The 17,375-nt window shown below is 39.1% G+C and overlaps 1 protein-coding gene across 9 annotated transcripts in view; it reads right to left on the bottom strand.

The window, feature by feature from the left end:
- Positions 1-10,610, bottom strand: part of gphnb (gephyrin b) — an 89,804-nt gene extending 79,194 nt beyond the window's left edge. For 4 of the 9 annotated variants that reach the window (XM_028040553.1, XM_028040558.1, XM_028040557.1 and 1 more), the window contains exon 1: positions 10,455-10,610. In XM_028040553.1, coding sequence (XP_027896354.1) covers positions 10,455-10,518 — 64 coding nt within the window. In that variant the 5' untranslated portion in view covers positions 10,519-10,610. The remainder of the gene's footprint in view (positions 1-10,454) is intronic. The other 5 variants (XM_028040554.1, XM_028040560.1, XM_028040555.1 and 2 more) reach the window with 3 other exon arrangements.
- Positions 10,611-17,375: the final 6,765 nt, after the last annotated feature.

The following is a 17,375-nucleotide window of genomic DNA, read 5'->3' as shown; positions in this document are numbered from 1 at the left end:
AACACACATTTACCCACTCCACTTCCCAGCTAAACACTGAAAGTAATTCCTTTGCAGTCAAGGCTTAATTCACATTCTGTGTCCATGTCTCTGATCCCAGATTGTCTATTCTGGTCATGTGGTTCACATGCCTTACTGCTGTCCTCTGTGACAGCTGTGTGTGTGTGTCTGTGTGTGTGTGGGAGTACTTGATACAGAGAGGACGAAGGAATAAAGTTAAATTAAATGAGGGTCTGCTTGTGTTTTCATTACGGCACACGTAATGAAAACAAGCTCAAGTCCTGCACCCTTCAACATGTTTTCTACCACTACTTACTGTCCTGTATTTAGCTCAGTTCTTCCCCATAAATTTCAGCAGTGACCGAACAGAAGCACCCCTCAGCATGATGCTACCACCAACATGCTTTTCCATAGTTTGCTTATTATTAAAGCTAAAGTTTAATCAGTAATACTTTATAATACAATAATAGTAATAATTTATGTCAGATCATGATTTCTTGGTAACAAAGACATTTTGAATAATGTCAGCTTTGTATTAAAAGTGTCATGATTTACCGAATGACACTTTATGACAACAGTCATAAATATTCATGAAGACTTACTCATGTTTATGACAGGTGTTATGTCATGTTTATGATGGTGTCATGACAGTCTTATTCACAACCCGTCAAATAAAGTGTTACCGATTCTCCCACCTGAGCTGTAGATCTATGCAGCTCCTCCAAAGTTGCTATGATCCACTTGGCTGCCTCTCTGACTCTCCCCGTCACTTTTGGTTGATGGTGAGTTCTTGTTTGGTTTGAATGTCAGACTAAAGAGTACTATGTGAGATGTTCAAAACTGGTCAACAAAATTGGAAAAGCATGATTTATTTTCTCACACGCTATGCTATATGTTGTGTATACTGAAACATAGTTGTAATATGACAAAATGTTAACAAGATTTAAGAGATATGAATTAATGGGCTACAAATGTAAAATGCAGAAAACGCATTAAAATATGGAAACACAAGAAATAAGCAAATGCCCAAGTTGTCATGTCTCTTTCCATTTAAGCGCCTCTGTTTCAAGCATATCCCTCTCAAACTAGCATATTGCTGAGCAGATGCCCACAGATCATTACAAGACATCACCCAGTAGCAGCGCAGCAAGGACTCCAACACACTTAGACACAGACAGTTGGGTCAAAGCAGGAAAATGAAGAGTAAAAATCATGTTAGTGTGTAGTCACATGCCCAGGGCTCACTGATTCTCATCCAACAGCCATCACCACTGAACCAAAAGGTAACATTTATATTCTGTGGGGGGGTTTTTTTGTTGTTTTTTTTAAGTCGTGATGTCACCTTTATCAGCATGTTACATTTGTCCCACTCAGAGTCAGCAGAGTAGAAAACAGGGAAGGATAATAATGTTTTGTTGCTACTGCAAGCAGAGACACACCAGTGGCTATGAGGGAGTAAGTACTTACTTATTTTAATGTCTGCTTTGTAGTTTAGTGGTGTATTTTTGGCGTCCCCTGTGGAGACATGAGGAAAGTAGGCATTGTGACATAACAAAGGCACTAAGATTGAGGAGAAAATACTTTTTAAATTTTTTTTTAATACTTTCTATGATTAGGTACTTAAAATACTGTCAAACACAAAATATGAATTCCTCCAGAAAACTGTATCTAATGTCATCTCTTAACTGGGAGGGAGTATATTTCCCACTAGGGCTGGGAAATATATGTCTTAATAATATCCCAGTATTAATAAAAGTATTCTGCCTCTGCTGGTAACTTTATACGTCTTCCATCTATGCACTGGCAAATTTTTGACCGTCTAAGAAGGCTTTGGGAGGGCAAGCTGATCCAAGATGATGCTGGGAGGAAGAATGTGAACCCCCTGTTGTAAACAACCAGCTTCCTAATTGTGGGTAACTTAAAAGTGCCATCTAATTTAGGCATGTGGGCATCTGTGGGGAAAAAAATACCCACACAAGTCTGGCAACAGCATGAAATTTTTTTTCTTTCCAGCAAATAATTTGAAAATCTCTCTAAAAATGGCCATGAAAGTTGCTATTTAGTTGCATTGTAGTTAATCATGTTTGTTTGCCATGTCCAAAAAAAAGTTCAATTAATTTCAAAATGTAACTTTCAGTTTCTGTGATAGAAAATGTTCTTTTTACCACTACTCCCCCCCCACACACACAGTTTAAGACGTCTAATTCATCTGACTTCTCATTTGTGTCATAGTTTCAGGTACAAAAGGAAAATAGGAACAAATCCCTTTAAGACCACGTATAAGCCAAACATTTATTTTCCCACTAATTCTAGTGTAAGAGAATAAAGAGATTTTAATTCTTTTAAGGGTAGCCCAGTAAGTTGGCAGAAGTAATTTGCAGCAAAACGCACAAATGAAATGATGATTGCTAACAGATGGTCCTTCCTTTTATTTAATTTAGCCATTATTCTAGTACTCATTTACAGGATATAACAGCTTTTATATTTGACCATAAATTGGAAATATAGGATCGCCATGTTCACATAAGACTTTGAAAAAGCTAAACACAGAAACAGAGCTGAAGTTTTGAAAAGGATATAATTGAAAACACAACTACAAAGGTGTAAAATGTCCAAGCATTTGGAGAATTTTGTTTGCATCCATCATTATTTGCACCTTTCACAAGTGAAAGAGGTTTAAGGATCAAACAGCTGACATTGAGAAACTAATAGAGAAAACCTTGAAAAGTTCCAAACTCATCAAGACTAAAGAGAAACAGAAATACATTCACATTATTGTTGAAATATACAATTTTGTTTTGCCTAATTTGGGATTTCTGGGGAGAAGTTTGATCTCACCCATAAATCCCACTGACACTGAAAGGTTATACACACCTTTCTACTACTACCTTCTACTTCCCATTATTCCCATCATTAATAATTTGGTCCCTCAAGTGAGTTTTAGGTCTGCCATAGGGTCTCCTTCCAACATGTTCAGAACATTTCCCAAAGGAAGCATCCAGGGGGGCATCCTAACCTCAAAGGACTCTTTTAGCTGGCTTTGGTTTTACTGGGACAGGAAGAGTGTCCAGATTCAAGATTCTCTTCTCATCAATCCAACTTCTAGCTTCTCCTCTCGGCTTCTTTAGTACATGTGCATTTTTAGTAATCTCTCAACACAAATCAAGGTGTTAAATTATATTAAAAATGTATCATTAACTTTCAACAGAACACCCGCACATGTAGTTTCACATACAAGTTTGCAAGCCCATCTGTAAACAGACATACTTTGACACCTTTACATTTCACATAATAGACAGTGATGTTATAAAAACTATTCTATTTCTACATTTTATACAATAACCATATAAAGTGGCAACATATTAGGGGACGCGTGATTGCAAACAAAGAGGGACTGAATGCAGCTGTTTTGGGAACACTCAATGCCACAACTGTATGTCCTTGTGACAAATGTATATGTCTGGAAACCCACCAGCACACTCTGTGTCTCAGTTGTTGCAAATAAGGGAGACACATAAAAAATTGAGGGAGAGAGAAACATAAATGAAGATGGACCTGATACATAGAGAGAAAGAACAGAAAATGATCTGAACTGTTTGTCGCATGATCTAGTTTCCCTGTCCTCTTCAGAAGTTGGCCGGTGAGAGGATATCTGAGTCTCTTTGAGGAAAGCCTCAAGCTAAGTCACACACTCAGCAGTCGGCATCAATGGAGCTTTCTATGGTCAGTGAGTTACACCCCACATTCAAGAGCAACCATAGCTGTGCATGATGTGCTGCGGTTTAATTTTGCCATATGGCCTCATCCACACACAAAATGGAACTTATGCAGATTTAAATCAATTGGATGCCTTTTGATAAGCTATTGAATACAGGTACATGTATCTGTAATGCATTGCAAAAGTATTAGATACCCTTTAAACTTTTCAAATTATGATAATTACATCCAATGTAATTATATTATGTTGGGATTTGATTATTAACATAGAAAAAAAACTCTTAAAAGCATAATAAGCTTAGTGAAGTAAACAAAAATCAGTCGAGAACATAGATCAGTTTCAAAGTCGTGGCTCAGTTTGTGTTTGTATGCTTTGATCGAAAGAAACTAATCATTTCTGTTTTCTTTATTCAGCAGTGAACAAAGAATTAGTTTGATTGTATCATCATCAAAGAGTAGCTAGTATAAAACGAAAGTGGAGATTTTTATTTTTCATAATAATTTTTAGTTAATCAACTATAAGCAGTGATAGCCAATCCACGGATCAATTTCAGGGAATTTTGGAATAAGACTATGCTATGTGAGAATAAAAAAATATCTATATCCTTTGGGGGTTGTTATAGATAATACAACATATGAATAGTCCCTATCTGCTCTTTAAATGTTCAGTTGTTGAGTTATCCCCTCTCTTCTCAGGGAATGCTATCAACATGTCTGCTACCACGCAGCATTTTAGGCCCATTGAGTGATACTACAAGCAACAGAATGTGAAACTTAGCAATTTTCTCTTCAATACCAGTGGTGTTTATATTCAGCTAAAGTTGTTTCTGTTGAATAATTAAGTTAAGTGTTGAAAAAAGCTGACAAACGCTTGGTTCAGAGCTTCTGTTTTTTCTCAGTCCTCACTTTAGCTGAATAAGGAACCTTAATGTTCCTCATAAAAAGACGTTCTAAGGACCATTTTGGTATTTCTTTCTGAAGTTGTACAAGGGACACTAGTGAACTCGGTTCTGCAAAAAATTGTGGATCTGTTTAGCTTAAGAAATGCTATATTCGTTTGGTACCAAAACGTCCCGGTATATATTGTGTTCAGTGTCGCCCATAGTAGAGGTGCATTTGTGGAACGCACAACAGATGCTCATGCATCAAGTCTTAGACAAAAAACCCCCCAAAAAACCAAACATGCATTTTACAAACAAGGTAAAATAAGAGAATTTTTTTGTGCCCATCGCCAACACATTCAAAATGTAAAATTGTCACATTAAAATTAATTTTACATCACTGCAAGTTCAAAATGATTTTCACCATCAGTTGCAATATTTTGCAGTAACAGAATCTGGAGCCCATAAAGAATTTTTCAAGAACTGTATCTAAAAATCAATGTGCATAACTCAGTGACATTGTTGGCCGAATCCTCAGACTGCGTAGGAACACAGAGCGATATACACAACATTCAAAAACACACAAGGATTTAAATACACTTCCTAACATGTGGAGAACAGCATGAGAAGCCTCCATCGCCTCTATAAGCGAAGATTTATAAGACATTTCTGACAAGTGACAGCATGTTCACCCCCAGTTATCCTACCTCACGTTTCCCCTCTCCCTTTCCTGATTAATAAGCCCCACTTCTTCTCCATGCAAGCCACAAAATACATGCACATGTTAAATGCAGCTCCTTCCCACAGTGTAAAGGTCTAAACACAGCTGTCTGTCTCCTGTCTAAATGGATGTGGAGCTAAGTGATGGAGGAAGGTGAGCCAAGGTCGCTGTCTCACCTTTGACCCCAGAGAGACAAATGATTGATCCAATCCTCTGAAGTTCATAAACATTCTGCTCACACAAACTCCCTTAATCGTAATGTGACACCACAGAAGGCTGAGCTTTGCTGCAATAACCAAATTGTCTTATCAAAATTGTCATCGTTCAATTTTTCATGGTAAAGGTCAGATAAAATGCGCATTGTGCACAGTTTTCCCCGAGTTTATTCCCTTGCTCCTTTGAAGCCGTTTCCCTGCCAATGCAAGCCCTCCTTCTCTTGCACATAGATATACATCAAAAAGACAAATAAGCCTGTCAGTTGTGTCTCTACGCATCTCAACGTCTGCATATGCATGCAGGAATTGTCAACACTGCACAGTGAGATCAAGCTGGCAATCTGTCACAACGTAGGGGATGCAGTTGAGGATTCCAAGTGACTGATGACACATGGAGACATTAACCCCCTCTGATGTGGTGGTGGGCCCTAATAGAAATGATGGGACATGACATGAATATATTCTGACTTCTAGATTCCTAATCATGCAGATTTTGTTAGTGCTAACTGAGCTTTAGTGTAGAAAAAGTGATTTGAAAATATTACAATACAAAAAATAATTAAAACTCAATATCTACTGCATGTAATTTTACATATTGCCAGTTTTTGAAGGCAGTACTTTGCAATACTACGCAATTTAAAGACTAAATAGCATTTTTTGTATTTTTAGTGCAACACCAATAAATGGTCAACATTCAACTGCAACTTAAATATAAAATTAATTCAGTTCAACAAGTAATAGGAATACTGCTTTCTTAAGAAAGTAAACAATGATATGGAAATGTATTAAATAAGCTCTGCTTAATTTATGTTTCCGTATATTTTGCTTCATATTTGTTGTTGGTGATCAAATACAGTAGAGTCAGTGGGTTAGGTTGCACGTCCTAACAAGTTTCCGGTCAACTTTCCTTAAATTTTGGATTAATTTTGTTTGTAAATGTTGAAATGTGCAGTAAGTACAACATGTTCTTATTTTTACTTGTTTTATGTCAGATACTTTTCATTTCCTGCTGCGCAAACAAGTGATGTTCATTTCGCCCATTTCACACCTTTGCAAATTTGGGCATTAAATATTAGTAACAAGTAGCTAATATTTAAATAGATAACTTCAGGTTTTCAGGCATGATTATACCTCCCTGTTTAATATACTATATATACTAGACAGCATCAGGGGGGTGGCGGCGTGTTTGTGTTGACCACATAGAATAAGCTGAGCTCTGGTGGGCCACCCAGGTGGGATGGTGACGTGCCATCCCTACCTTGGTCCTTCCAACCGCCGGCTGCAGGAGTGGGCTGCTGCCTGCCTGCCTTGTTGGAGGGGTCTCTCCTACTTGATGCAAAGCAGTTTTTGCCTCATGCTGTGGCTCTTTGGGCAGGGGGCAGCTACTCCTGTGCTTCCCTAACAACCTACTGTACCTCTATGCAGGACATAGGGCTGCCCTGGAATGGCGTCTGTTGTTGGTCTACCTGGAGCTGCTGACACATTCCAGAGCCGAGTCTGCATGTCCTTTGTTGCTCTTGGGTGCTGCGTGTTGCCAGCTTTCTACTGTTTTCAACACTAACAACTGTGCACCTCCATGTGACAAACTAGCTCATTTACATTAACCCACCCCAAGCACACCAAGGCAAGGCAGTGACACGTAAATAATCTGAATTTTTGAAGGTCAGACAAACACGGGTTACTATTACAGCAATTTGGCCTTACTCCTTTGATGTTGGATGCAGTCTAGATTTAAAAAGCCAGTCATACAATTAGTTTTCTATATTGAGATATTATTTTAGTAAAGCAAATTTGTCCAGCAACATGTAAGCAACCAGCTTGTCTAAATGCCAAGATGGGTCATGACCCTGTCCTGGGTTTATCACTGTTGACTACAAGAGCTACAGTTTTAGAGGTCGTACCTATTTATCTAACCATCATGATGTGGTCCCTGTCATACTAGAGAGAAACCAGAGTGGTTATTAGGTGATGGACATATGAAAGGTAATTTGGTGGTTTGAGCTGCTTGTGTTAGCAAATATTTTAAGGGCAGCTTAACTTTGTAATTCAGCAAGTATGATCCTTTTTGTCTGCACTGCAGTGGTTTGAGAATGAAAAATAATTCCTCCCAAAACCAAAACAGCATATTTAGTCTGAGTTAATAAACTTGTTGCATATTAGGCTTCACATTAAAAAGAAAAAAAAAAAAGACCGCACACTCTCCGGCCTCTTTATTAAGTACATCTTGCTAGCGCCTGGTTTGATCCTGTTTTCCCTTCAAAACCCTAATTTGCCTTTAATTACCCTAATTCTTCATGGTATGCATTCAACACGTTGTTCTAGAAGTTCCTCAGAGATTCTGTTCTACAGGGACAAACCAGCATTAAATAATTGCTGCAGATTTGTTGGCTGAACATTTGTGATACAAATACACCATTTCACTACATTCCAAAGGTGCATATTTGTGCAGAGATCTGTGGCCTGTGGGAACCATTGGAGTACAGTATAGAAATATCATGATCAGAAATCCAGCTTGAGATGATTTGAGCTTTGAAATACTGGAAATAGTCAGAACATGGGAACAGTTTGGTCATAAAAGGATGAACATGGTCATCAACAATACTCGTGTAGGCTGTGGCATTTCAGAAATCCTCAATTAGTACTAAGACACCAGCAGTGGGCCAAAAAATATCTTCCACACTGATGCAGCACCACCACAAGCCTATATAAATGATATAAAGCAAGCTGAAATGGCCATCTTAATGGCATAGCTGAAATAGAAACTTGTTGGAATGGGCAATCTGGTATTTTCTAATTTTGGTGGGTGTGTCCAGTAGCACCAGTTTCCTTTTTCTAAGCCAACAGGACCGGTACCTGGTTTGGTCTTCAGCTTCTGTAGGTTTAGTGTGGTGTAGTGTTGTTTATTGCAACAAGTGATTATTGAATCTGCTGCTGTCTTTCATCTGAAACAAGTCTGCCCATTCTCCTTTGGCAACAAAAAGAGGCAATTTCATCTGCACAACAACAACAACTCACTGGAAATTCTCTGAACAAGAGAAATGGTTTGGTGAAGAGAAAAAAAAAGCATACTGTGTCAGCAGCTTCTGAAACTGCCTGTCTGGCAACAATAACCATTCCACATTCAACGTCACTTTTATAACATTTTCCCCTAATTTGGCAGCTTCATTTGAACAAGTCATCTCCACAACGTATGGGTTTCACGTAATTGGTTGAGTCGTAAGTACATTAACACATTAGCACACATTAGTTGTTTTTAGTATAGCTAAAAACAACTCTACAATTCTAGTCTGTCAGATCTGAGCCCTTTTGACTTCAACTTAATTGTAGAAGTTAATAAGAAATGACTCAATGCAGATCAAATACACCATTATCTTGAAGTGAAAATGAAAATAGAGCACAATTTAGTCAGATAAAAAAAAAATCCTTTAACATAGTATTAAAATGAGTATTAGAAAAGTTAAAAATTGACCCCCAGAGGAAGATCTGCCCAGGTTCTCATAAAACCTTGAGCCGGCTCTGAGTGCCGCACTGATTTGTGAGCGGCGCTGGATTTCAGCACCGCGGACAGCGCGCTCCCTCCTTCCAACGCGGCGTAGAGGAAAGGAGGGGGGTGAGAGGAAGGAGACGAGTGGCTGTAGTGTTGACGGTAGTGGGGGTTTCCCTGGCAGATTTTAGTAGAGGGTCTTACACAGTGATTCCTACCACCTCCGCCTCCTCCTTTTGCGGATTTACATATGGAGGGAATAGCCTACCGTATCCGTGTATGTGTGGAGGAGCGGAGGGGTGGGGGGATCTGTGCGTGGCTTTCCTGCAATATTGATCGACCCTGCCTCACACAGGATGGACAGAGAGGAAAGAAGCCGAGAGGAGAGGGGAAGGGGAGGGAGAGGGAGCGTATTTTTTTGGACAGCATTTATCATGTATCCACCCAAGCAGCACCATCACCTCCACCAAACCCCTCCCTCCTTACATTCCCCGCAAAATCTGTTTGATTTACTCGCCGATCATGACCGCAACCGCTGGTTTCGCCTGATTGACGCTCAGGTGCATGACATAGCAACACACACAAATGCACGCACGCACACACACGCACGCAGATGTCAAGAATGGGAGACATGAAGGCCGGCGGCGACCAGCTCCAACACCATCCGCATAACGCTTCGAACATCGGAGACACGCCGTAAACTCGCTGAATTAAATAAGCATGCCAGGGTTTACTGGCGTGCGGAGCCTCATCAAGACAAAGTTCTCCTTATTCACACAACATATGCAACATCTAATGTCTATATGCAATTTTTTTTTTTTTTTAAAAAGAAAGATTTTCCTCCAAACATCACGTCCTGCTCTTTAAAAAAAAAAAGGCCAAGGATGCGCTCATCATTTACCTAACGCGACTGTCGTGAGCAACACTTCAAAAAATCGCTGTGGTCAGTTGAATGTCAATAACACAAATTCGAGCATCTTTATCAGTGATCCAACAACAAACCGTGAGCTGTAATATTTTTTCTAGCTCTGACAAGCTGATAGAGACATGAATTATTCAGTACACATAAACTGTGCGCCTTTTCCCCAAGCAGAGGGGATGGGGAGGGCGGGGGGAAGCACGGCTGGAAAAGACATTTACAGTGCAAAACGCACGTCTACAGATTTAAATGCATGGATCTCATGTATACAGGAAATATGAGAGGAAAGGGAAACAATCCAGACTGTAAGCCTGCGTCGCCTCCAAGAGGATGCAAAAAAAAAAAAAAAGAAAAACGAAAACCCAGCGAGAAACGGAGACGCCGCCGCCGCACAAAGTAGGGAGAGAAAAAAAATCAGCAGACATCTGTAAAGATCAAGACAGACAGCCGGCGTAAAATCAACCCAACGAAAGATGAGAACGATGTGAAGGAACAGATTGGCGGTTGTGCCGTTTACCTGTCAGGACTCCGACCCGGATTTGGTGGTCGTGGTTCGTTAAAATCATCCCGTCTGACGCCATGTTCAGCAGCGCTGTCGCCCGCACCGAGAACTCACGGCAGGGCCCAGAGCCGATCTCATCGAACTCGGAAGAGTCAAGGGGAGGGGAGGATGAGGAGGGAGAGGAGGAAGAGGAGGAGAGAGGGCTGGAATACAGCACAAAAAAAAAAAAAAAGAAAAAGAAAAAAAAAAATCAGCCAGACGCTATGAGTAGAGAGCCGAGTGATCATTAGGACGCCAACAGAGAAGTAGGGCTGGATGCTGGGGCGGTTTAAAACCGCACGCATCACTCAGCTGGCCGGCTGCCATCATAGTAGTCTGTAGTTTTGATTAATTCTCATACCGACCACTCTTGCTTAAATTATTCCAGAGTTTGTCACAGAACAACGCTAAGCATCAATGTATTTTATTGGAATTTTATATAATATATGTGGTGCATAATTTTGAAGAAGCAAACATGTTTTGAAATTTACTCTGATATCTGTAAACAACCATTTTCCTTCAGAAGTGATCCAATATTTAGAAATTGTTCACCTGTGCGCAATTGCATCTCTGTGTGAAGGCAGCTGTTTGAAGCCCTCAGAGCCTTGCAGGAGAATATTAGAAAATAATCAGCATCATAACGACCTAGTAAGACAGCGGACAGGTCAGGGAAGAAGCCATGGAACATTTTAAAGCATTATGACCCACTGTTCAGTCGTACAACTTAAAATGAACAGTGTATGGAACTACAAACCTACCAAGACATGGCTGTCAACAAAGCAATCAAAATGTAATTCTACATTAGCTTCAGAAATCCCCAGTTCTGTGCTCTATCTACACAACCAGTAATATTTAATGTATACTATAGAATTCTCCCTTTTATAGAAGAGTGGGAAGAAATCAGCCTGTTGTGGAAAGAAAATTATAAAAATCAAGTTTTGAAGTGTGTCAATATCCAGGCAGGTGACAAAGCATGTGGAGGAAGATCATCTGGTCACATGAACACAACTGAACTTTTGCATACATGCCAAACATTTCGTGCGGCAGTAAAACCAACATTGCACATTACCCAGAACAAACTAACCATCTTATTGTAAAATGATGAATGTAGAATCATGCTGTAGATATGGGGGGGGGAAAGGGAAAAGATTTATTCTATGGGGTCCCTAACATTTTATCTGTAACCCAATGAATAAATTTAGCTTAAAAACCCAATGACACAGACACAACCTCCTCACTCAATTGCTTTGTCCTCAACAACCATTTTCTCCATTTTAAAACAAATGAACGGCTCTTTTTTTCAATGCAGAAGCGTTACTTCAGTCTGACCCTTTAAAAATGCAAGTTTGCATCTCTGGGCTAAACAAGCATCAAGGTGCTATTTATAGACTCCCTGCATGCGTCCATGGTGTATAATGTCTCTTGTTTGTTTTCATGGAGAAAGGGTCCATCCTCCAGCATCTGCTGGGAATCAATCAGTATGCATAATTCATTAAGCGAGGCATGCAGGCTCTGATAGAAACAGAGGAATAATGTTCAGAAACGAAAGAACTCCAAAAAAGATCACCTCGGTAATGTAGTTATGTTTGCGTCTTGTGACATGACAGCGAGAAATGGCACATTTTCTACCCGCTATACACAGATACACTTTTCAAAAATATATATCCTTCCCAAAGACACAATAGAGAGAATCCAGGCTTTTATAAAGATTTAATTTCAAATAATGCCTCTTTTTTTCTTGCTACACATGGTTTAATAGTTAACATTCTTATGTTTACATAACAAAATGTGTATATCTTCAAAGATTAGCCAAGAACGTATTTTAAACATGGGGTTTTTCAGGATTAAATAGTTTTTTTTAAATCCAAAATATTACATTAATTACAACCTCGTGTTCCAATTTCAAACAGTAATCCGTTTTCACAAGGGCAAATTGTGTTAATGCATTGCTTGACACTTGCCTGGGACTGGCAGAGATAACTTAAAGGAATTAATGACTAACTTATGGGAAATGTTCCACATATTACAGCTGCACTTATTTGAAGAAAATTGCTCTATCATATCTTAGACCCTGAGGTGGAACAAACATGATTTTTGCCTCTGAGGTACTTTGATTTTATTTAGACAAATTAGTTTTCTCCCCCTATAACAATGTTGTGTTTAGAAGTTTATGAATAATACAAATATTATTGTGTTACAATGAAAAAAGAAAAAAAAAACAGATTTTCCCATTGGTGCTAATAAAGTAAATAAAGCATATTGTAGCTACAGTTTTCCAAATGTTCTTGCATTCAGACCAAAAATGTAAAAATATTTTGTATGATTGGATAATTTAAAGTAGTTAATTTTACAGTGGGTTTATTTGCAAACCTTCTTTGCAAATAAAAATCTAAAAACTGGATCATGCATCCTTATTGAACCCTCTCTACTCTGATACATTTAAATACAATCCAGTGTAACAAACTGCCTTCAGAACTCACTGAATTAGTAGCAATACTTTAAGCTTTGAACATCTTATATGGCTTGTTTCAAGCCATATAAAATTGGAACATTTGGTAGAAGTGAAATCCCACTCAGACACAAATGAGAAAACAATCAGAGAAGCAGCCAGGAGGCCCATGGTAACTCTGGTGGAGCTGCAGGGATTCACAGCTCAGGTAGAAAAACTCACTTTGAAACACAATGGTGGTAGCATCATGCTGTGGGGATGTCTTTTTTTTCAGGTTTAGGGAAGCTGTTCTGGGTTGTTAGAGCTAAATCCCAATACAGCTCCAATAAAATTAGTTTGAAGTGTGTGTCTGTAACGTGATAAAATGGGAACATTTAGTCTCATTCAACACTATTAAGTTGTTATTATAAAACTTTTCTGTGAGATTGTACACTAGATGTGCAGACCTAAGTAATAATTTTTTGAAGGGACGCACCACAATAGTTGAAACAACTATATTAAGTGTATTAAAAAACCTATTTACTTTGCTGATCTTTCATCTTGATATTAAAAATCTGTCATCTTGTCCATAGCAAAAGACAAACATTAAACAAAGACATTCTAATACAGAGAATTAGGATTCTCGGATGAATTTTTGTTGATATTTACCTCTACAGTGCCAATGCAGGTGCAGATACTTCTTCAGACAGTCACAAACAAACATGAAGGCCACTTCATGGTCCAGAGGCTTCCATCAAAACTGGAAATCACCAGTTGGTGTCAAGCTTGAGAGAAGAAAAGAAAGCAAGATGTGTAGGAGGAGACAGGAAGCCCAGTGGCTGGAAAAAAACCTGGAAAACCACATGGAGCCTTGAAGACCATGTTTATGTTGCATGAGAATGAATTTGCTTGTGCATGCGAGTATTTTGTAAAGATGATGTAATCGCTTAATCCTCAGTAAAGCTGCACACTGATCTCAGATGGGTTGATAATACAGCCAGGGACTATCAGTCATAAGAACCCACCACTGTATCCATGCCAGTGTTAAGGAGAGTCTCAGCAGAAAGAAGAAGTTGTTGAAGTAAACGGTCCTGTAGTTCATGGTGAGCTCAGACAGGGAAGTCCCTTACTGCCAGATGAAGGAAGGGGGGCGAGTGGTGCTGGTTGGGTTCATATTATGCAAAGTCAGATCTGCTTATGGTACACTTTCAGGCAGGTGAGCAGTCTGGAATGAGAACAGTGGGTTTCCGTTTTTTCTTTTCTTTACACATGCAGCCCCTTGCAAAATTATTTATATCCCGTGAATTTTTCCACACTTTTTTCCAAGTGACAGCCTCAAACCTCAATGCATTTTATAAGGATTTTTCTGTGACTGATACACACAAAAAGCACATAATTGAGAAAGGTAATACAATAGCTTTATGAATAAAGTTCTGAAAAGAGAGTATATAGTAGAGTCTGCCTTTGTGTAAATTGACCATTGCATAAATACAGCTGTTGTGGAGAAGATATTAAAAAAAGTTACACTTTTGTTCTATTCATCTAAGACATTGGTGTAGATGTCTGGAAAGCAATAGTTGAAGATTGTACTCAAGTCAGATGTGATTAAACAGTAAATGTTTTGCCCAAATTCAGAGCATAAAGTGAAGCAGGTCATTTAAATTGGACTTATCCTGAACACCATCCCCACTGTGAAGCATGGCGGTGGCAGAATCATGCTATGGGGAATCATAACACTAAACAGCCAGAAATCTGTGGTGGGACTTGAGCTTTACTACTTGAACATTGCAAAGAATAATGGGCAAAAAACCCCCAAAACATCTCCCTTTAGATGAGTAATGTTTGACACGTACCCTGAAAGATGGTGAGTGAATGTTTGGGCATGAATACAATTGCACACCATCCTTGTTGAAAGAGTGGTGTGGGAAAGCAAAGTGATTTTTTTCCCCCTTCCGCTTCACAGTTATGTGCTGCCCCATGTTGGTCTATTACATAAAAGTCAAATAACATTCAGTGACGTTTGTAGTTAGAACGTGATAAAAATGCAAAGACGTTGTAGGTGTATGTACTTTTGCAAGGTAATGTATGCAATATGCCATATTTTCAGATACCGTGTTATTGTTTATGCTATTGAAGATGATTTTTGAAATGGCCAAAAAAAGTGTTTAAATAAATCTTGATGTAAACAATGAAAAAAACTAAACATGCAGCCACTTGACCCTAAAACTTTTCAATACTGATCCAGAGCCTGCTCCGGCTGCTCAACTGAAAAGTTTAAAGTTGTTTAACGCCTGATAAAACGTTCAGCTTTTAATTTTAAAGAGTTCCGCAAAGTTAAACACATTTTATGATACCTGATCGCCTCATGCAGAAGACATCTTGCTGAACATCAAATTGCACTTTATGTGCATCTGATTGGCCTACAGCATATTAGTTCTGTAGAAGGGAGTTGAGGCGTTTCTGTCATTTACAAGGTAGAGGGTAATTTTTTTGGCTCATGTCGTTATTCCTGTATCCAGTCACAGCCTGTCTTTGGAAACGCGCCCTGCAGTGGTTACTGAAATATCTCCCAAAGAAAAACACCAAGATAGTCAAACTTACCTTCCGGCTTGTTCATTGTTATCCCTTGATGTTTTTTTTTCTAGAATACCTGTCTAAATTTGGCCCCAGCTGAAGAGGCAATGTCAGCCAGGAAGACAGAAAAAACAATTATCCATCTGTGAATGAGCTGCACAGAGTTAATTAAGGACTACTGGAGACAAAGTCCTTTCTTTAGAGGCAGTAATTTGGCAACAACATGACATGGAGGTTGGTACGGGTCTAAGGCATGCTGGAGCACACATACGCTCATCCGAGGAAACGTATAAATGGAGGAAGAGGGAGAAGCAGAGGGGAAAAAAGAGTGCATATGAGAATTAGGCAGCTTTCTTATGAGTGCAGGATCTCCGCCGACTCCCGCCACCACCGCAGAAGTGCTGAACACTGGCCCGCGGGGCTTTGGAATCAAACCCATTACATCTGATACCGGATTTCTTACCGCTCAGAATTAATGCAATGTGGACTTGCTTTCGCTAAAGCTGGCCAGTGTCTCATAGTATCGGCATGCACAGAGCTGGACCACAGGGGAAAAAAGAAAAAGAGGACAAGGGAGGAGACTGAAGGCCTGAGATGCGAAGAGGGATACCGACAGGGGGAGGCTTGCTGCAGCTGAAAGGGCTATTTCATATTTCAAATTGTATCGATTTGAAACAAGGGCTGGCTGTCTTTATTAACTCTCAGGATATATGGCATTGTGCAAACAAGACAGGGGGGCTGTACGTTTACACATGCTCCCTGTAGTCCATTTGCATAATTAAAAGACTGGCATTTGAAAAGCGGAATGTCCTCATAAACAACCTCGGACACTACACTAACCGAGGTCATTTTTTAAGCTGTGTAATTGGCTCCTAATGCAGAGGAGACAAACATAGAAACCTTCTACCCAAAAAAAACTTTTATGTGACTGATTTAAGAAAACCAAACTGTGGCACACAGAGTGAAATACAGTGGTGGTAACATATCTGTGTTCATAAGAAGCCATTAAAAAGCTGACTTTGCAAATTTTATTTGTGCTGTAGACCCCTAAACACATGATCTGCATCTCTAGGCTGCCTCACAATCACATAATCAATAAATCAATCAATAAATAAATCTTTTTCTCTCTCTGGTTGTTTTTACTTTTGCTACAAGATTTACTTCAGATTCAGTATTCTGAGTGAGTGTAGGCTACCTGAAAAAAGGGTGTGTCTTCTTATAAACTGCTTATAAATATCAGATTTTATGTATTTACTAGCTTCTCCCATTTCAGTTGTAAATAAATTGATATTAGACCAAACTCAGGCCTACATCTGAACATCTTCAGGAATGCATGAATTTTGCTTTCTTTACGCATGTCAAATCAGAGTTAAACTATCAGAATTGCGCTTTTTTTCCTTCAATTGTAATCTGACCTATGGGGAATGCATTTTATACATCTAGAAACCATGGATCCAACATTTTTCGACCGGTCCATCTTATATTATTCTCCTTTTCTCTTTGTACTTTCTTGTTCATTACAAGATAAATCAAGACTGATGATAACCTGAAGCCATAGTTCTGTGAAATGTATTAAAGAAGTTCAGGTTTTGCTGAAATAAGAAATGTCCGTTTCTATATGACCAGCAATAAGTCACTAAAATAAATTAATGGCACAAAATTTCAAATGTAATTAAAGGTTGAGCACAAGAGAACCATATCCTCCAGGAGTGGACATGCACTGTTGATTCAGAACACTTGTGGCTGTCTCTAATCATCAGCTCTGACATGCAAGTCAGGTAGTGTGAACTGAATTACAGAGAAAGGAGGGAGGGGGAAAAAAAAAACACGCCTCTGGCATCTGTCCCTCCAAGCCGTTCCCTGGAAAGAATTTAATTCTGGGATTTGCTCGATGC

This window comes from Xiphophorus couchianus, chromosome 15, assembly GCF_001444195.1.
Source record: "Xiphophorus couchianus chromosome 15, X_couchianus-1.0, whole genome shotgun sequence".
Taxonomy (NCBI): domain Eukaryota; kingdom Metazoa; phylum Chordata; class Actinopteri; order Cyprinodontiformes; family Poeciliidae; genus Xiphophorus; species Xiphophorus couchianus.
The sequence above is the reverse complement of the archived record's forward strand: the minus strand, read 5'-3'. Positions and strand labels throughout refer to the sequence as shown.